The 22,057-nt window shown below is 37.6% G+C and overlaps 2 protein-coding genes across 2 annotated transcripts in view; one reads left to right on the forward strand and one right to left on the reverse strand.

The window, feature by feature from the left end:
• The window catches only part of pcca (propionyl-CoA carboxylase subunit alpha), a 50,317-nt gene extending 34,611 nt beyond the window's left edge, over positions 1 to 15,706 (forward strand). Inside the window, exons 18-23 of the mRNA XM_081362112.1 lie at positions 341 to 443; positions 1,732 to 1,830; positions 3,057 to 3,110; positions 9,387 to 9,527; positions 13,608 to 13,685; positions 14,742 to 15,706. Of these exons, the coding sequence (XP_081218238.1) occupies positions 341 to 443; positions 1,732 to 1,830; positions 3,057 to 3,110; positions 9,387 to 9,527; positions 13,608 to 13,685; positions 14,742 to 14,810 (544 nt within the window). The 3' untranslated portion in view covers positions 14,811 to 15,706. The remainder of the gene's footprint in view (positions 1 to 340; positions 444 to 1,731; positions 1,831 to 3,056; positions 3,111 to 9,386; positions 9,528 to 13,607; positions 13,686 to 14,741) is intronic.
• Positions 15,707 to 15,910: 204 nt separating this feature from the next.
• Positions 15,911 to 22,057, reverse strand: part of marchf4a (membrane-associated ring finger (C3HC4) 4a) — a gene marked incomplete at its 5' end in the record, with an annotated part of 62,491 nt that continues 56,344 nt past the window's right edge. The window contains one exon of the mRNA XM_081361031.1: positions 15,911 to 17,130. Coding sequence (XP_081217157.1) covers positions 16,673 to 17,130 — 458 coding nt within the window. The 3' untranslated portion in view covers positions 15,911 to 16,672. The remainder of the gene's footprint in view (positions 17,131 to 22,057) is intronic.

The raw sequence follows: 22,057 nt of genomic DNA on the forward strand, positions 1-22,057 counted from the left end.
TTCAAAAGTTATTGGTGGGGGGGTGGGCTTTCTCTTTGTAGTGAGTGCAGCCCACCATAGTGGAAAAACACAGCATTCCTCCTGATACATTTACTTTAGGTCTCCAAGCAGAAGAGCTGTCAGTCAAGCAGCCAGTGACCAGGTGGTTTGTGTGTGCGTTTGTTGTGTTTTTTAATCCATCTATAGAGGAGAGAAACTGTATGGTTGATGATTATAAAATGATTATAGTGAGAGATTTGTGAGCGACCAGATTATAGTGAGAGGAAAAAGAAAGTGTGTTTGTTACGCCTGGTAGGACAGATGATAAACATTCTGTTTCTGTGTGTGTGTTGTGTTCCAGGGTGTCCAGTGTTCCTGTAGAGAGCAGAGTTTGGGAGTTGTGTGTGGAACTTGATAAAAATGCTCACATGCTGGGTGTGTCTCGGTCTGGAAACAACTATACGGTGAGTGAAAGTGTTTAAAATGTGACATCTCATGTCAGATCTCAGTTTATCTTCCACGTGTAGGAGCTGTGGTGCATATATGCTTGACACATTGAGTAGTGGTGCTCATGTGGGGGATACTGGTTAGATCCTATTCCTTTTCGTTATCTTTAATAACTTCTTGTCATTCCTGTCAAAGCCAAAAAATAATAAAATCATTTTTTTTTATGTCTCATTAACATTGTTGTCTGATTTTGACAGGATAGCATGGTTAAATACACCATCTGAAGTCTGGACCCAATCTTTCTCCATTAATGGGCATTCAAAAGTAGATAAAGTGCACATATTTTGTTATTAAGGGGGCTAGGTCTATATTTTATTTCATTATATTATTTTATTCAGCATTGTCAATAGATTTTCCAGTGGCATCATAATACATCATTTATGGCTCAGGTGGTTGACTTCTGTGGTTCCCATAAGCAAAGAGGAGAGATTTCACACAATTTCAGCAACAAATATTGTCCTCATTAAGGTCATAACTCATCCTGTCTATCCAGCTGGTTTCTGTGAGAAGGCCTATTCTCTGCTTCTGTTATAGCACTTCCAGAGAGCGCTCCTGCTCCCTCACTAATGTCTAGCACAATGTCCTCTGTGGTAGTATTTGCATTGAAATCAATCCCTCGACTCTTGAGCCTAAATCACTTTAGGATCTGTGTGTCTTCCTCTTCTGTTACTGAAAGACCCTCATGGAGCCGCAGCTCTCACACTTTCCCTAAGACGTCACTCACTAACTGTGTGTTTAGACACCTGTGGCCCTTCAGTCAGGGATAAAAGGATCCTCGGGGGTTCAGGGGCCTCACCTGATCTCCGTGGACCCCTCTCTCTCTTGCTCTTACAGCTGAGGGCTGTATGTGTGTTTCTCTTCCACAACTGCACATCAAACTGGACCCCCTGCTCCACAGATGGCCCTGGAGCTTCCAGTGTCCCAGCATGCTTTGGGAATGTGACTGATTATTCAGAACTGTTGTTTAGACAAGTGTTTGAGGGCTGAGGGTAATCAGTTTGACCAGTGACTTACATGAAACCCCCCACCTCCCCTAACAGGCATCAGGTGGATTTGGGTGTAGAAACTACTGAATGACCTTAGATGGGTTCAGAAACGTACATTTTGTTATGAACATTTTGAAACTTACAACTTACACTTTCTTTGTCTCGCTGTTTCTGTCACACATAGTTACTCAAGTATAACAATTATAACTTTTGTTGTCCTATGTCAAACTCCCACCGTGTGTTTTGTTTGTTGGTTTAGGTGGAGATAGATGGAGAGAAGGTTGAAGTGTCTGGAGAATGGAACTTGGCCTCAGCACTGCTGCCCATCACCATCAACGGCAAACACAGGACTCTCCAGGTTCACAAACATACATACGCATATGTCGGGAATAACTAGCTCTGGTCCATTATTGAAATTTTACGAATGAATTATTGTAAAGTAATGCACACTTGAGGTAGTAAAATTTACACTACGGGTGTAAATGCGTTATTGTTCAATCCAATAACAATATGGATATTGTTCAATCCAATCAATGTAGCTTTGAAAAGTCTGATTCATACAAAACAGCTCTTTCCATTTCATATGTAGCGTTGAAAAGTTTGATTCATTCTAGTGCAGAGGTCTTCAGCCCTGCTCATGTGGACCGACTGTCCAACTCTAATGAAACACACCTGAACCAGTTGATCAAGCTCTTCAGGATTGCTCAAATCACAGGCAGGTGTGCTGAAGCAGGTCGAAGACCTCTGTTCTGGTGAATCAGATCTTCCTCAACAGACCCTGTTGAGCCTCGGATAACCAGATTCATTCTGATGAATGTTCCAAAAATACCCTCACATGGCATTTCATGGATTTTTTGTCTCTGTATATCTTCGTTAAATAAAAATAGGAAATCTTCTAGCTTTTTTATATTTAGTATTATTTTATTTTTTCAAGTTTGATGGGAAAAACCCACATTGATATTATAATAATAAGTTGGATAGAGGCACAGAAAATAGATCCACCCTATTTCACAAAGATCTACCTACTTGCAGATTTCTCACCTTGCCACTCGTCCAGAGTCAGTTATTCAACTTATTACATGGCTCTTTGGAACACTTGATTCTGATTGGTCAACTATAAAATAACGATTGAATTTTTTTTTTTAAAGATGGCTAAACTCTAAATTGACCAGCCTCCAGGCAATTGTCACTCTTATCACTGCATGATTTATTTCTGCTGATTAAATCAATATGTGATGTTTATTTATTTATTTAATTGGTTGGTTAGTTAGACATGCAATAGGTGTGATAATGTATGGTCAGTTGGGCATTATGGCAAAATAAACCCCCTCAGCGTAATACAAGACTATAGCAATATAAAAAAGGCATACTTTTTATATTACATTGATTAGCTTGTTCAGGTTTGTTTGATTAGGGTTGGAGCTAAACTCTGCAGGACAGCGGCACTCCAGAATCATGACTGGACGCTAACATGTCAACCAATCAGAATGAAGAATTCACCATCGCTGTGGTATAAGCCCACCACAATCTACATTCAAAGACACTAACAGGCTTTATGTCTTAATGTTTCCTCTCTGAATGCAGTGCCTCTTGCGGACAGCGGCTGGGGAGATCACCCTGCAGTATCTGGGCACTTCAGTAAGTCTTTAAACAAGCACCTCATTGCGACACCTACCAATATAAACTGTATGTCAATGGTTCTCAACTGGTTTTACTTCAAAACCCAGATTATGCATTGGAGATAAAGTGGTGACCCAGCACATTTTATGCTACTGTGTTAACACTAGAAGTGCCAGAATTCCATAACTACTTGAACTGCCGCAAGCAGCCATTTTGACCGCTATATTCCAAACTCTATATCTTTAATGATAAATACCCAATTGAGAGATGAATGCATTTATTGTATTAATATGTCTTTAAAAAACAAAACAACACCAAACTGTACATTTAAACAAGTTTAATTATACATTTATAAATAAATAATATCCATAGATGTCCTGAACAAAATGACGGAGTAGCCCATATTTGTTTACACAGTTCGACCGCGTCCGCACCCGCCGACACACACACACGCACACACACACACACACACACACACACACCAACCATATTCCAGTATTGCAGTCTTGACATTGCAGCCTGTTCATTATAGCCTCAATAAAATATAATAATAAAATAGTCAACCTAACATATAAAAATTCCACTGCTCTGTTTGTAGCCTAGCCTACAATTCGTACCATTTTGTGAAGAAGAATTTTTGTGAAGATGATGATTTTTTCCGTCGATATTGGAACATGAGTGAAGTACAAAGCCTATAATAAAGAAATAGTTTACCATCCAAATACATCGCAAATGTTGAAACATTTTGATTCTAGTTAGAAAGTTGCGTGAGCCTGACGCCGCTTACTTTCACTTTCGCTTATAACGCATTTCATTTTGGCTTGTTTATAGTTATTTTTTTCATTCTTGTTCTGTTCTGAATATCATTACATTTAAATGATTTGTTGTTGAATATGTTTAGTGTATTTTTAACCACATTTTATTGTTGTGTATATTGGTATAGCCTATAATAATACCGCGAAATTCCGTGCGGTCAATATGACCGTCTATGGCCGAAATAGGTAAATATGTTCATTTGTTTTTTTGCCTTATGTGTAATTTATATGAAAAACATTTTAAATGAAAATACAGACACTTTTAGGAAAAGTCAGGTACCAGCAGGATTGTATTTATTTTTTCAACGAAGTTATTGCAGATATAAAATTCAAAACGGTCAAAATGACCGCCATGGCCGTTCTAGTGTTAATCAAAACAATTCTAACGTTGGAATGGTTTTTTAGTATTATTAAGCTACTATTTTTCCACAGCACACAAATTTATCCAAGTTTATCCTTGCTGTAAATGAACTTGCATTTAATGTAGTGATGGTCATATTTTCTTTTGTCTTGCATACTTTGTCATTAAGGATGAGCATGTCAGCATGTGTTCTGCTTAATTTGCTTTCTACCAAGTGAAAGATAAATTTGTGCCAAAATACTGCACAGTTTGATTGAACAATAATGGACGGGAAAAAAAGAACAATTTGGGCAATAATGACCAAAAATAATGCTCTTTAAAAGTTACTAAGCAATATTTATATTTCTATCCTAGCCATTCCTAATTATAATTTTATTTGTATTTATCCCCCCCCCCCCCCATCTGTTATCTAAGACCCTGTCAGAATAAACACATTTTTGATTTGTTGACCCATCAGTTGAGAACCATTGCTAAAATGAATGTTGTCATGGGACATTTTGTAGCTGATCTTAGATGTTTCTGTGTTAGTTCGTCCTCACGTGTTTCATATGTGCACTGCTCTGTAGCTGTACATGGCAGTAAACTAAAAGGCTGTGCACATCAAGGATAATAAATATAATAACTATACAGTTTTAATAATCATTCTATGAGATTCAATGAGAATATGGACTTCCACACCACAGCAATAACGATAACTGCACAGAGGAACAATGTCATTGGAATCACTTTCAGAATGTTTTCCAGCTCCCGAGTGATAAAAAAAAGTTGCAAGCTAATCAGAATCCACCTTACTTTAAGAAACTTGAGCATTTAAAGAAAATAAACAACATTATCATCTGTTGTTGTGAGCGCCAATATAGTTCTATTCATCGTTCTTGGTATGATCGTGCCTTTGTTTTTGTGTGTTCATGAGCACTCCGTGGTGTTTTTCTGTGTACCTCATGCTGGGTGATGTATGCTATATTATGTCACTCACTGGGGCATGTATCCTGTCTTTACACTCGATCTACCAAACATTCACACACGCAAACGCACAGAGACTCACACTCAAGGCACAGGTGTCTCAACCCAACTACAAATCAAACCAAGCCGTCCTGTCTTTGTTTACTCAAAGCCACCTAAACAATCAGCATCGACGTTCTGTAAGCTTAAACAAACAAACAGGGTTAAAAACACAGTAACTCTGTAAAAGAGGAGGAAATGCCGGCTTCCAGACTGCACACGCGTGTGCTTCATGGGGGGTCTCTGCTTCAAAGGTCTTCTGAGGGGGTTTGTTTCGAAGTTTCCATGGGGTCACGGCTATTATGGGATGCCTTCCGTTCATTCTATGTTAACAGATCAGTGGGGCTGTGGTCATCACTGCTTGTCTGTTTCCACGTCAGGTCCAGCAGGAACAAGAGTTTCAAAGTTTTTAGGGTTTCCTCCTGTCAGAAAAGTTATATAGATGTTTTTTTTTTCTCAGGAATCGCACTTAGAAATTCTGTGAGACCATTAGTAGAGCACCTCAAACTGCCTTCACTAACCCAGTGCTTCCCAACCCTGTTCCTGGAGGCACACCAACCAACACTACAGTTTCAAACTATTCCTAATCAAACCCACCTGATTCAACTCAGCTTGTTAGAAGAGACTCCAAGACCTGAAATGAATGGGTCAGGTACAAAATGCCTTCAGGAACAGGGTTGGGAAACACTGCACTATCCTCCTTCATGGGTTAAAAGTCATTAGTGAGTCCTATAAGTAGTCCCAGGCCTTAAAAAAAAATAAAAAAAAATTCAAAACTTGATGTTAATCTTGCAGGCTGTTGATTGTCCATCCTAAATGGCATGTGAGATTAGGATTAGTGTGGCCCAAAATTTGGTGCGTTGTAAATCGTCAATGGTGCCTAGATTTTATGATGTTTCTGGTAGATTTTTGACACATACTTGCGTGCTTTATGGGTTAATATCAACCACAACCCCTCGCTTTAGAACAGAGAAAGATTTTGTGACCGTTTTTTTTTTTTACATTTCTTCAGTGTGTGTGTAGAAATCCTCCACGTGCAGCGGTGACAGCTGTGCAGACCTTATGCATTCTGGCAATCGTTTTATAAAAAATATTGCTTAGCTTTTAGGATGCTTCATGAACCTTACAGAGATGAAGATATTTATCCATCCTTAATTGGTATCCATTCATAACTGTCAGTCACAGATGAGGCTTTTTTAAGTAATTGCGAAGTGATTTGTAACTCCAGACTTTGAGTGGTAGTGTTTTGGGTTACACTTTATTTTAAGGTGACGTACTTACATTGTACTTACTTAAATAAGTACTGAGTAATATTAATTAACTACATGTACTTACGTTAGGGTTAGGGTTTGGTTTAGGGTAAGTTACTTGTAATTATGCATAATTTACGTTATTACTATAGTAAGTACATGTAGTAACATGTAAATATGTCACATTAAAATAGTGTTACCGTGTTTTGATATATGAATGAAGTCCATCCATCCATCCATCCATCCATCCATCCATCCATCCATCCATCCATCCATCCATCCATCCATCCATCCATCCATCCATCCATCCATCCATCCATCCATCCATCCATCCATCCATCCATCCATCCATCCATCCATCCATCCATCCATCCATCCATCCATCCATCCATCCATCCATCCAAATATTAAGCAGCACTACTGTTTTCAACATTGATAATAATAAGAAATGTTTCTTGAGCACCAAATCAGCATACTGTATTACAATGATTTCTGAAGGATCATGTGACAGAAGACTTGAGTAATGATGCTGAAAATTCAGCTATTCCATCAGGAATAAATTATATTTTAAAGTGTATCAAAACAGGTTAGTTATTTTAAATTGTAATATTTCACTGTATTGAAATTTTTGATTTGAGCATAAGAGACTTTTTACTGACCCCATGTACGGTAGTGTAATTTGGAATGATACAATATGGAAAAGTAGTAGTAGTGGTCCCAGACTTTCCTTTTTCTTTTTCTTTTTTTTTAGATCAAGTACCCAACTATGTTGTAGTACTTCTCGTAAGCACACGCTGGTAACATCTAAATAATTCATTTGTGACTTCACCTTGTTGCTCAGAGATTTAGTGAGTTGACCCCGGTCACAGAATCATCACCCTTCATTACTGTGTGTGACCTGAGTTTAGCAGAATGATGTAAGGCTTCCTTAGTTGAATTCCTGGAAAGAAGACACATTCCCTTCAGAGAGCTACCCAGTGATTAACTAGTGAGCCACCTTTTCCTTTTTGCTAAATATAGCACAGAAATTACATCACAAATATACAGGGGGTTCTTCACAATGACACACTGGTCAGGAAGTGCCACCGAGGGTGAGAAACTTGTAAAGAACTAGTAGTACAAAAGTATTTAGCTCTATGGTTGAGGACATACAACATTCAAAGCATTACAAATAGGTTTTTAGAAACTATAGACACGCACACACACACACACACACACACACATATACATACATAAAAAAAAATATATATATATATATGCGCCAATTTGTTTTTGTCAGATAAATACCTTAATGTAAGCTGATGGTATAATTGCTTTTACTGACATGTCAGTTAAGCATTTGCTAAGGTTTTGAGTTCTGTAACTGATGCTCTGAAAATGGCCCTGGAGGTATGACCCCCCCACTGTACTCAAATATCCATCTCACCTTCCTCTCATCCCTCCATCCTGTTGTGTCAGTGGCCTGTTCTTTATGTGACTGTATTAATTAGCTCTTCATTTGCTCTACAGGCTGTTATGAGCTAATGGCTCTCCATTAGTGTCTGTATGGAGAGCAGGGGGCTGATGCTCTTGGCATTCTGCTGCTACTGTGAGAGAGAGAGAGACTGAGAGTTTGTGGGAGTTTGCGTTGGTAATCATTAAATTGACAAAACTGCTTTTCATTCATTGAGCAGTGCGGAGGGCCAGGCTTCACTCGTCTGTTAATTGAATTAGACTGGGCACTGACAGAGCCTTTCATCTGTCTGAGACTCACAAAGAAAAATAAACTGTTAGCTGCCCGGCATGTGTTTGGAAACCGATTTGTGCTGCCATCTAAAGGAGGAGATGGGAAGCTTTGGAGAATATCATGGGAGATCAGGCCAGCCTAGCCTAGTTGTTCACTGAACATGTTGCCATAAGTAGGCCTGAAATACACAGAGAAAGCCATCAGTTAGCATTTATGTAATTGGCACTTTTTTTTTCACTGGATCCCCCTGGAAGTATATGATTGCCTGATGGCACCGCATCACATGAATAATGTGCATAGTGCCAAGCCTTTTTTTTTGTAACTATCGTGAACTGGCATAAAAAGTGGAGAAATTAGTTAATTTAGAGCCTTTAAAAAAGACATACGCTATAATAATATGAAATGTTAGTGATATATATAGACTATCCTTCAAAAGTTTGGGGTCAGAAAGATTTTCAATATTTTTAAAGAAATTAATGCTTATTCACTAAAGATGCCATCTTTGCCATCACAGGAATAAAATAAATTTCAAAATATATTCAAATTTAAAACCATTGTTATATTTCTGTTTAATATTTATAAATATTGTAATAATATTTGACAATATTACTCTCTTTACTGTATTCTGACCAAATAAATGTATCCTTGCTGAGTATATGAGATTTCTTTCTTTCTAAAGCAATCTTACCGACCCCAAACTTTTGAACTGTAGTGTATGTTGCTCACAAAAACACAATCAGAATTCACTTCTAATTTTGAATGGCTGTCAGTGGAGGCGGATGCAGTTACGGCATCTAGCAGCAGGGCCTAACAGGGACGATTTCAACGTTAGTTTTGAGACCGTTAGTGTCAGGTAAATTAAATATACACGGGCATAATATATGGGTTTGTTCTGCAGCATTTCCATCCACCTAAAGTCATTTTTATTTTTTTACCTTTTAAGACTAATGTGAAATTATTGGTCTGTACAAGATACAATGTCCACTAGACTTTATACTGCTAAAAAAAATTTGGTGAAATGTGTTTGTGTGTGTGTTTGTTTGTTTGTTTGTTTGTTTGGTTGTTTATAGCATCGTAGTTTTCTGTATTTAATTCATTGAGGTATCTGTGTACCCATTTCTTTGTGTTTCATGTGTTCAGTTTAAGTTGCGTGTGCTGAGTAACCTGGCAGCGTCCCTCAGTAAGCACATGCCAGAGAAGGTTCCTGAAGACACCAGTAGTATCCTCCGCTCTCCCATGCCAGGATCAGTGGTGGCTGTGTCTGTTAAACCAGGGGATAGGGTAAGTGACTTACTGGAAATACTGCACATTCAGCATAACTATATTACTCTCATTTTCTCTGTTTAACTTTATGATATGGATTAAAATTCAGTCTGGATTGCTTAAAGCTCTCTAGGCGAATTGTTCCAAATAACTGCAACTTTTAAGGAAGCCGACCTCTAAATATTACACATAAAAACAATCAGACAGTTAAATGCCAGTCACTTAGACACAAGATAAAAATAATCGATGGATATTAACAATAAATGTAGTATGAAACAAGAAATGGAAATGTACCCACCCATGTGGCTTACTTACCATTTTCCTAGTTCTCCGCTCAGTTTTGGTTAAAAAGAAAAAACTGCAGTTGGACAGTAGAAATGCAGTAGAAATTTTGCATTGGTTTAAAAAAAATCTGAATAATGGCACATTTCCGCCACCCACTGGACTGGAGTAAGAAGCACTAGGTGGCACACAAAGAAATGTCATTTTAACTAGCGATTAAATTATAGAGCTGGTAAGTCCCGCCCCTTCCGCTAACCCCACTGGACCTCTAGGTTGAAAAATCGTCAATGCAAATGAATGTGAGAAAATAATTATTTTCTGGTCCCGTTTGAATTTTGCCATGAATGTGAACATATGTTGTCTGTGAATTTTTTATATAATTTTTTGTGTGAAGAATGCTACAATTTAGCGGGTAGAAGTTTGATACGGTTAGACTTTGTGTGAGAGCACTTTGTGGACTACAACTCTTTTTACATCAGACGGGAATCTGAAGAAAGAACAGCCCATTTGGTTTGAATGGTGACATTTGGGTACAAAACACACAGGCATCTCGATCTGTCTCCATAGATTATGGCAGCATTAGCACCGTGATTTGACAAGCGGAGGGAAAATGTGTTATGGGGTGACGTCACATAGGCGACATGTAGTCTTTCTGGTTATGTCTTTTCCACAACTGCTAGCCAAAGAATCATACAATATACTGTCAAACTCGTAACATGAAAAATTATATAAAAAAATTCACAGACAACATTCACATTCATGGTACAATTCAAACAGGACCAGAAAATAATTATTTTCTCCCATTCACTTGCATTGACGATTTTTCAATCTAGAGGTCCAGTGGGGTTTTACGGATGGGCGGGACTTACCAGCTCTATAGAACAAGAAGTTATTTGTGCCGTAACGTTTGTGTGAGTGCTTCCGCTGTTCTGCGTGGATGAATCTGATGGCTCGAGGTGCACTGGTGTGCCAATGGGTACCAGACAGGTGATTTGTCTTTTCAGTGTGAATGACACTCAAATATCAATGACAACAAAACTCAAAAAATAAATGATAAAAAATGGATGCTTATTTTTTTAGGGTGCTTAACTCGACACCTTTACCTTATTTTTTTATTATTCTCAGGTTAGGTAAGTTGAATCTACGGTGAGCGGGAGGGGACATGTTTGATTCATGACATCCATTTCTCGTGGCCACGACTTAAAGGGATAGTTCACTTTGAAATTAAATTTTGGTAAGTTTTAGCTTACCTCAAGGGCATCCAAGATGTAGTTGTCTTTTTTTCCGCAGTAGTTTCACAGCCACGTCCAAGTGATCTGAGGGCACGTGCGCATCCTGGTGTGTGACGTGTGCATGGACTGGTGCATAGATATATACACTAGATGTCTCCTTAAAGACATTCGTTCCAATGAACTGCCATAGACAAGGCGACATCTAGGGTATATATATCTATGCACCTGTCTGCGCACACGTCACACACCAGGATACGCACGCGCCCTCAGATCACTTGGACGTGGCTGTGTATAAGAGGTAAAAACGATATAAATACTGTTCGTTTTCTCACACAAACCGCTCGTTTCGTGTCTTAGGCCATCAATGTGTACTTATGATGGGGAATTGTTTAATTTGGACGATGGGGAATTGTTTTAATTTGGACTCTGTGCATGCTCTTTGAGACAGTGACCGTATACCTGCATTATATGACTGACAGACAAGAACGGTTTGACCTAAAAATATCAAAATTGAAACTACTGCGGAAAAAAAGACACCTACATCTTTGATGCCCTTGAGGTAAGCTAAACCATACCAAAATTTAATTTCAAAGTGAACTATCGCTTTAATATGTTGAGGGAACGGCAACCGTTTCTCGTGGCTAGCAGTTTTATAACATGTTGGGAATACTTCACACGCGATACGGGCTCCTCCTTTTACCCCGGTCATAATTTATTTGTTATTTGTTAATGATTTGTTTTTGTTTATTGCCTTAAAAGGAACTTTATTTGTGACCTGAGTATTTCATTCAAGCCAGCAAATTTCCAACGAAAAAGCCTATTCAACTTAAGAATGCGCTTCAGGTGTCTTTCACTTACGTACCCATGTCTTAATGCCAGAGACCGCACTATATCTTTATATGACATTCCTAATTGAATGTAAAATGTTATTTCATCAGTCATCTCCATCTCCGATTGCTGTATATGGTTACTGTATTGAATGGTGTGGTTCCCTCAACATATGATCTCGAGACTTTACATCGCGTGGCCACGACATAATGATGTCGTTACCTCAACAAAATGAAAAATCTCGTGGCCAACAAAAATCAACAAAAATCTCGTGGCCACGATTTATTATCACCTTCCCACGAGTTTATATGTTGTGGCCACGACAAACCTAAGTGAACCGAACATGTCCCCTCCCAGTCACCGTAGAATCTGACCTAAATAAAAAGGATTTCAAATCAGACAGAATGGACTCAACGTTATAAATTAGTCATAAAAAATAAATTCAATTTACTACTTTCTCTAGCAGTACAAAAGTAAAAATAACATAGTTATTTAACATAATTTAACATAGTCTAGTTTTGCGAACCTGGTCAATGTCAAGTCAAGTCACCTTTATTTATATAGCGCTTTATACAATACTGAATGTTTCAAAGCAGCTTTACAGTAATAACAGGAATATGATGCATATTAGCTGTTGTTGCACAACAATGCACAGCAATGTGATGCTATGTTAACTAAATGTGTTTCTGAAAATCCAAACTTACAGTAGTGATTTTAGGATAAAGCAAAAACACGGTCCGGGAGATGGATTTCTGATAAAAAACAATAACATTGTGTAGCTTTAAGTACTGGGTTGTTTTTCAATATAAACAATGAGAGCACTTGGGGAAAAAAAATCAATGAGCCACTTGTGCTTAGTTGCTCACACTCTTGGTGCTTTATTAAGTGTTAAAGTGAGTCCTGAAGTGCTTCCATTGTATCAAAGTCACCCAACCAGGTGTTCATCAAATTATCTCCTTTTGGGTTCCACAGAACAAAGAAAGTCGTACAGGTTTGAAATGACGAGTAAATGAGGACAGAATTTTCTATTTGGAGGGAACTATTCCTTTAAATTACATGGGTTGCATTGGGATGACATCATTTGTAAAGCTGACAGTGCATTTCAGGATGAAAAAACGTTGCTGTGTGTGTGCGCGTGTTGCTGTCAAGTTGAATTGAATGTGTCCTGACTCAGTTTGTTAATGACTTATATATAATGCACAGACCGACTGGCTCCGACTAATACATCTGAGCTCTTCCAGTAAAACATCTCATTCACTCAGCAACGTCACACAAGAACACTGCAATGAAGAGCTCTCACGCTGATTAGTCTCCACACACACAGCAGTGACGTTCACACCACCCGATGTTACCACTTCTGCATAGATAAGACCGAAATTATTCCTTGTGGATGGAGGGAAACAGCTATTCCTCAGTGCTCGCTTATTTCCATAATCCATTTCCCTAATGGAGAGTTTGATAGATATAAACAGAGGTTTCTTTTATTGATTTTGCTCTCACGTTTCAGCGAGCTTTGTTCGTTTGTTAACCGTTATCACTCTTCTAATGCATGCTCCTTTATGAAATGCTATTGCAATATTCCCCTGCTCTTTGTGCGGAGGCCGTTTTATGTACTAGACCTTCACGAGTCTATCAAGTTAATAAATACGTGAAGGGAGATATTCTGTGAATTGTACATTTCAAGACGTTATTAGAAAGTAGTCATTGTTGAATGCTTGTTGTGGGTTTTGTTCATTTATCTGCGTGTGTTCTGAAGGTTGCAGAGGGACAGGAGATTTGTGTGATTGAGGCCATGAAGATGCAGAACAGCATGACCGCAGCTAAGGCAGCCAAGGTGAGCTCACTCACACACACACACACACACACACACACGTTGATGCATAATCCTGCTCACTACTCTGTGCATCATAAATCGATATGACATATAGAACGTACTCTTCCACATACATCAGATACATTACAGTACCCAACACCGAGAGAGAGAGAGAGAGAGAGAGAGAGAGAGACATGAAGGGGCCACAGTCCATTATCCACACTTGTATTCTGACCAGACCACTTAGCTACTGTGAAAGTCTATCCCTTCTTGTCAGAGGGCTGAAACCAGACTGTGGTCATGGTGTTTATGATTCTTTTGATGGACAGCAGTACTTTATTGTACTTCATGCCATGGTTATTATAGTTAACTAAAAATAAAACATAAATATTTTCGTTACTTAAACTTAACCTGAAATTATATATATATATATATATATATATATATATATATATATATATATATATATATATATATATATATATATATATATAACCTAGCATTCATCAATATATATATATATATATATATATATATATATATATATATATATATATATATATATATATACATACATTTTATTTTCATTTTCAATTAGTTTGACTTGTACTAAAATAAAAATAAAACCGAAATAAAAATTTAAAACTGTATATGCACAGTACTAGTCAAAAGTTTGGAAACATTACTGTTGTTAATGTTTTTGAAAGAAGTCTCTTTATATTTAAAATCACTTTAAAATGATCCTAGGGGACCAATGAGTTCTCTTAATTGAAGAATCATCCATATGCATTTATATAGGAAGGAATACAAATGCGTATGGGTGAGGAAACAATGAAGCCAAAGGTTACAATGATAATTCTCATGTGTTTTTATTAAAATGAAAACATAAAACCTCTTACCATCTTTCGTAATATGGAAGCATTCATTTCTTATTAAATCATTTTCTCCATTGTTTCTCTGGGCAGCTTCCTGTGTCCAATTTGTGTTTGATTGACATTGATAAATTAGTGAACACAAATAGCTTTTTCAGATGCAGAATGCATGGACCTTTCTCATTTAATGTGTGTTGTTGTTCAGGTGAAGAGTGTGCACTGTAAAGCTGGAGATACAGTCGGAGAGGGAGATCTACTCGTGGAACTGGAGTAGCAGGACATCATCATCATCATTATCTGCAGGTCGCTGTGGAGGAGCAAACAAAAGACACTAATAGAGTAGATGGAACATTCCTCCATTCATAGTTTTACTTTCTTTTATACATTCTGACTATAATGGATCCATCTCCCTGGAATTCCACTGGATCCCAGTGAAGGAAATGTCAAAACACTTACATTATCTTGTGCCTTGGCCCTCCGTTGGAGGTTTTCTTGTTTCACATGGAACCAACCACAATTTGACGACATCATCAGCAGCAGCGATTGCATTTGAACGCATGTTTAAAAGCAGTCAATGAAAGCTGTTGACACACTCACTCCTCTCTCTCTCTCTACTCTCTGTGTACATTTAACCTTCTTTAGAGAAGTGCTGTGAATGATTGGCATTGCTTCAACTAATTCTTAATTGTTAGGTCATAGTATGCAATGATTTTTCTGTTCCATGATTATTCAAACATAATATGGCCTATGTATTCTTTTCACCACTAAATCGCCAATCCCACACTCGTATATTTAAGTGTTTCTTCAGAATACACAGATACACGCCTCGTTTCTGTCATCAAATGCATTAAACTAGTCAAGAAACATGCAAGCTAATAACGTCACATGATCATATGTGATTATTTCTGCACAACTTGTTCTTGGAAATGTAGGATCTAAGAATCTAAGGAGAAGGAAATGGAGGAGTGGACCATTACTAGAAGGGGAAGTCAGATATGATTACTCAGAAACAGGCAGCTGTGGTCAGGCTTGGAAGCCAGAAGACCCACCGGCACTGGTGCTGTTTTTCCTGTTTTCTATCACTCAGCCACTTAGATCCACTTTCTGTCTGTATTTGTTTCGAGAAAAAAAAAGTGTGTTACAATAAAAATGGGATTAATGTAAACATTCCAAGTGCTGTTGATTTGTTTGAAACCCCAGGCTTGGAAAGCAAACACGTTGGAGCACATAAAATGCATTACTTAAATGAATGATTTAATTGAATGTGCTCTGTGAGTGGAGTCAACTCTTGCATACTCTCTCGCATAAGAGAAACAGACACATACAACAGTTAAACCAGTTGGATTTGTCTTTCTTTTTTTTCTTTTTGTTTTTAATGTAGCAACCTCTTTTTCTCACATATTTAACAAATGTAAACAAAATAAGTCCAAGAGATTTGCCTCAAATTTTTTAGTAGTAGTAGTTTGATTGCTGCACGTTGTCTCCACTGTAAAGTGGTTTCCTATTGTTGGTGTACAAGACTGTCAAAATCAGAGAGGATTGATTTCCCTAAAAAACTGCCTAAAAGTGTAAACACAATAGTTTGATTCTTCAATACCCCATTTGGTTTAAGAAACAGATTTAGACTTGCTTATCCTAGCAAGTGCCGCATTGACATTTAATAATAGGACTTTATCTGAAAATACAACCTGTAGTAATCAGAAAAATTAGTGTAATGCTGCATGTTTTACAAAGAATACATTTGTTCTTCACTCTGAGCCATTTTAGTTCAGCAGTGGCTGTCAGTATAGAAACTGGATTGCATTGGTAAGGTTGTGCTTCATAATGGTGACAGCTCTGACCTTGAGCTGACAATAAACTCAACACACACACTCACACTCAGAAAAAACTTCACTGACCTTTGACCTTTCTCAGTGGCTTGCATAATTTCTAGTATGCGGCTTTATGGCCATAATCTTTCCTGTAACCACTGCGAGAGAACCTTGCTTTCTTGTTTTATTCAATACTGTAAAAAAACAAAACTCCTTTAAACCCGGACAGCACTGCACTGGGTCCCTGTGGAACACGGTTTAATTCTCTTCAGTGAATCCTTTCTTTAAATACGTCGCATGCAGAGACTGAACCGTAAACCAGGCCTCACACTGTGGTAACTCTCATGACCAGTTCGCGGTTGCTGGTCTGTCCGCGTGGCTCCTGGGGTCTCAGGTGGTGGCTGAGGAGATGAAGGATGTTGTAAGTACAGTGGTGGTCCGGCAGCGAGGGCTGCCCGTTGCTGGGCTCAGATGAGTCCTGCGGCTCTGTCGTGGTACCTGCTGCCAACGGGACGGAGTTTGTGGAGGGGGTTACGGTTCCCGCCGCGGCCGCTGCAGCCGCAGCCATGAGGGAGGACGTGGAGGTGGAGGCTTCGCCTTCTGTGCCGGACGGCCCCATGCGGTGCGGCAGCGGCAGAGAGAAGTTCCGGAATGTGGCACAGGTCTTCTGGTGCTCCTCATTGTCTTTGACCTTGTCGTAGTTCAAGACTTTCCACTGCTGATTAACAGCCTGCCAGCGGTTAAAGATGCGAAATACGGAGGGACCCTCGTGGACAATCAGAGCTAAAAGAGAAGGATAGGCGCATTTGTTAAGTGAGTGATAATGTACAGTCAGAACAAATGGGTCTGTCTAGGAAGAGATTCAATTTGCTGAAAGACCTTTTAATGGGTACTTTGTACAGTGCCCAATTAAAAACACAACTTTAATTCTAAATGTACTGCATAGAAAATATTTTGCTTTTTGTTTTTTGAACACCAAATCATATCAGAATGATTTCTGAAGGATCACGTGACACTGAAGCTGCTGAAAAATCAGCTTTGCCATCACGGGAATAAATTACATTTTAAAATGTTTTGTTTTTTTAATTGTAATATTTCCCAATATTGCTGTTTTGATAAAAAAAAAAAAAAGTAGCTTTGAGGAGCATACACCATTAACATAAAAAATGAATGGCCCCAAACTTTTGATCGGTAGTGTAACAACCATTAATGTCTTTTAAATTATATGCTTGAAAAAAATTCCAAAGTACAGTATTGCTGCGGATGATGGTGAATAACAGGAAATGTCACACTGTTGGATGGGACGACTGACCAATCAGAATCAAGTATTCCTAAGAGCTGTGTAATAACTGACTGCTAGATTCCATTCATTCTTGCACTGATAAACATGAGGATCATGTAAACTCCACAAAAATACAAACTTCTACTCCATTTGGAAACACTGAAACAACACTTTTACTCAATTAGATTTCCCAGGCAAAACATGATACTTTACTTCTCACAAATCATTTAGACCGCCAAAGTGCATTTTTCAGAGGTCATCATGACATTTTCCTGGACATACAAGCCAATCGAATTAACATTTAAGTACTTTTTTTCAAAATATGGTGCCCCACTTTTCTGCATTTAATCACGTTTGGCATTTCAGAACCTCTTATTAATATTATGTAAGAAATTAAGTGTAATTATGTCTTGAGGCTACATGGTTAATGCTGGCATTTTCGCTCCACTTATGGAAAACATTTACTTGACAACAACAAATCCCAATGACCTCATTGATCAAGAAAATTTGCAATGCACAGTGTGACAAACAGGTATTTAGGAAAGTGCTGAGGTGCTGTCATATGATTTCTTTTTTTTTACACCTCTGGCTTGGTTTAATTCGCACCATTGTATTTGTTTCTTCAGAGGTCCAGATAGAAAGAGAGTGATGGTCTGCATTAATCTTTTATGCGACAGTGGGTTCCCCTCTGAATTTCTGCAAGGCCGCACATATCTCTACACCTTTTTTTCAGACTGCTACTATCTTCCCCCCTTTCGATTTTCACTCTCTGAGCTCCGATGACAGTTTTTTCACCTCTCTGCAAATGTTAGATTACAAAGGCTTGTATTTTGTGGAGTTGAAACCGATCTCTGATCACTGCGAAAGGCTAGTGGCGTCCCGAGAGCCCTGAGGTTCTCCTCTCACTCTAGCTGCTCCAGAATCAATGAGACAGACCACTAACAGACGTTATCACTGCACACTGCAGACCACTAAAACAAGCAGCGTACGAGAAGGTAATAATAACCCACGGTTTTCAATCGACTTTTCTACAACAGCCTAAGCCGAAGCCCTGCAGTTGACAAAACTGGAAATGCTGGAAATGCACCAAATTTGTTTCACCTTTCAAATGACATCAGTCATATTTGTTCAGTTAAATGGGGGGAAAGCATTAACCTTGATGCTGTAGTGGTTGCTTTTATTAGTTTTATTGGAACAGGTTACTGGAGTTTCAGTAGACAGAGCAGAATTAATGCGTCCACAGTGGCATTTATATGCAGCAAATGTGTACGAGTTGAAATTAGGTTGTGGAGGAGTTTATTAGCGTTCCAGCATCATGAAGATGCTATTGCTGCTGAAACCTAATTTTTCTAGTCTCTCTCTCTCTCTCTCTCTCTCAGTCTCAGTAAAGTTGGACTGCACATCCTCTCATTACAAGGAGAGAATGTGAGACATGTATTGATTTAACACACACACAGACACAAACACGCACATTTTCCTTGCGCCGAGAGGATAGCTGAAGGAAATTCTCAGGGCAAAGCTTGAATTTTTATCAGCAGTTTTTTCTGCTGTAGTGTGGGATTTTTTGGCCCCCAACCAGTCCCACAGTGGATGGGAACAGGGCTCGGCTGTGAAAAGCCACGTTGCCACCTGTCTCTTCTCTTAGCTTCACTCTCAGTCTTTCTCTCGTTCTCCTTCCTTTTTTGTTCACATAGTGCTTTCCCTGTCAGATGAATCTACATTATGACAGATGATATTAAATAATGACTATAATTATTTTAGGCACAATATTGTGTCATATTTCAGTATTAAGCTGAAAGCTGTATGAGTAAGATATCATCCCATCTGAGCAATCTTGAAAATCAACAAAATTGCTTCTTGGGTAATAGTGATGAATAATAGTATTTTATAAAATAGTAATGAAACATCTTTAGAAAAGCTTTAGAAAATGTTTCTTGCATTATCACATCAAGAAAAAGAAAAACCTTTTTCATACAGTATTTTGGGTAAAACATCTAAAAAATATATATCTCTGCATTTCTTAGTCTTTTCATAATATTTGATATCTAAAAAAACTCCTGAAATGCTTAAACTGGTTATTGTTTCAACCAAACAGCAAAGTAGATTGAAAATATTAACATGTAAGAAATAAAACTAAATAAAAATATAATTAAAATAATCATTGTATTCCACTCACTGAACACAAAAATTATATTTAAATGTTTAAATTTATATTAAAAGTTAAATCATTTTCATGTAAAAGTGTCAACATAATACATATAAACACTCAATTTTGAATGAAGGCAAGAACAATTATTTGATCACAGTTTTAAATCAAAGATCAAACTTTATGAAACATAGTGACCAGATTAGAATCATAGTGATATCTACAATGTTGCTAGAAAATATATATTGGCAGCAGTGTTGTATAAAGTACTAGAAAGCAATACTTGAGTAAAAGTACAAGTATCATACTAGAAAAAGACTTTGGTAGAAGTGAAAGTTACCTTTTAGAATATTACTTAAGTAAAAGTCTTAAAGTATCTGATATATACTGTACTTAAGTATCAAAAGTAATTTTCTGATATTTAATGTACTTAAGTAATTGAAGTAAAAGTATATATATATATATTTTTTTTTTAAGCAAGCGGTTAGAACTTTGTGAACTTTATTGTGGCTTTATTGTGGGGTGGGTGGGATGTAAAAAAATAATCTTGCATCACAATATGCAATATTGACTAATTTGGATAAATATAAGGGTAAACAAGATAGGCATTCATTTTTCTCAAGAAAAAAAAAAATCATACAGAGAGCCCTATCAGATATAAATATAATGCGTTTTTTTTATCATAATAACTTTATTTAATGATATAAGTAAAAATATAATAAATATGTAATATAGTACACATATTTAGATAAATACTCTCTATAGCTCTTTTTTTTCTAGCCAACTAACGTGCTATAGCCTATATTATGGTCATCAAATGGCTTTCCTGAGGTAAATGTTATGTGACATAATTGTTCTCCAGCTATTGTACTGACCCTTTCCGCAGTTGAAAAACACTGATTGATCGATATTATGTACGATGATGAATATACATTTCGGTAAGTTGTAGCCTACTGTTTCTTTTAACATTGTTCATTCGTGTTTATTTACTATTAGCTAGTAGAGACGATCGGTTCACGTGCGCTAGGGATCTGTCACGTCACATTTACAAGCGGCAAAACGGTATTTATTTGAATTTCGTAATAAAATTGACAGAATCTGAGATTTTTTTTCTATCATAATAACTAACCTGCTCTGTCTAGTCTGTCGGTCTCCGTGTCCTCTTTGCTTCGCGATTTTTCTGTGCGTGAGAAAATGGATGTATGGTGTGAGAGCGTGTGAAAAGTGTCAATTGCGTGTGTCTCGCGGTGAATGCGTGAGAGTTGGGAGCTCTGTGTCAGGGTGGTCGTCTACGATAACGGGAGGTCCTCCAGTAGGTGCTCGTGCTTCCGTGGTGGTTTCAGTTGTGCTTCCTCCTCCATTGGCATGGCAACAAACAACCATTACGCTGAAATAGAGCGCGCGCCGTGCGGAGCGTGGAGCTAGTATCTAGGGAGCAGTGATTCGCCAAACCTCCCTTATTGCAGTCGCACACATTTCTTTTGATTTTATTTTGTAGTAACGAGTAACAAAGATGCTTAGTGGAAATGTATCGGAGTAAAAGTATACATTTTATCTAGGAAATGTAGTGGAGTAAAAGTGAAAGTTGAAATAAATTTAAATAGCGAAGTAAAGTACAGATACGTGAAATTTCTACTTAAGTACAGTAACGAAGTATTTGTACTCCGTTACATTACAACACTGATTGGCAGTAAATTTATTGCAAATATATAATAATATTCAATGTATCACCCATAACTATACAGTTCAATCCATGCATTCATGTATATCATGTACACATATCATGTATCATATGATGTGTGCATCATCACATATATGCACATATAAATATCACATATATGTGACCATGGACCACAAAATCAGTCACATGGGTCAATTTGTTTTAAATTGAGATTTATACATAATCTGAAAGCTGAATACATAAGATTTCCATTGATGTATGGTTTGTTAGGATAGGACAATAATTCCAAGATCTGGAATTTGAAGGTGCAAAAAAATCTGAACATTGAGAAAATCGCCTTTAAAGTTGTCCATTTATGTTCGCGACTGTGCTGCATTCACTCACAAAAATAAATGTTTTATATATTTACTGTAGGAAATTTACAAAATATCTTAATGTAACATGGTCTTTACTTAATATCCTAATGATTTTTGGCATAAAAGAAAAATCAATAATTTTGACCAATGCAATGTATTGTTGGCTATTGCCACAAATATACCCGTGCTACTTGTGACTGGTTTTGTGATCCAGGGTCACATATTTGTTTGTTTCACTGGCTTAC

This window comes from Scardinius erythrophthalmus (genome assembly GCF_964197995.2).
Source record: "Scardinius erythrophthalmus genome assembly, chromosome: 3".
NCBI classification, from domain to species: Eukaryota; Metazoa; Chordata; class Actinopteri; order Cypriniformes; family Leuciscidae; genus Scardinius; species Scardinius erythrophthalmus.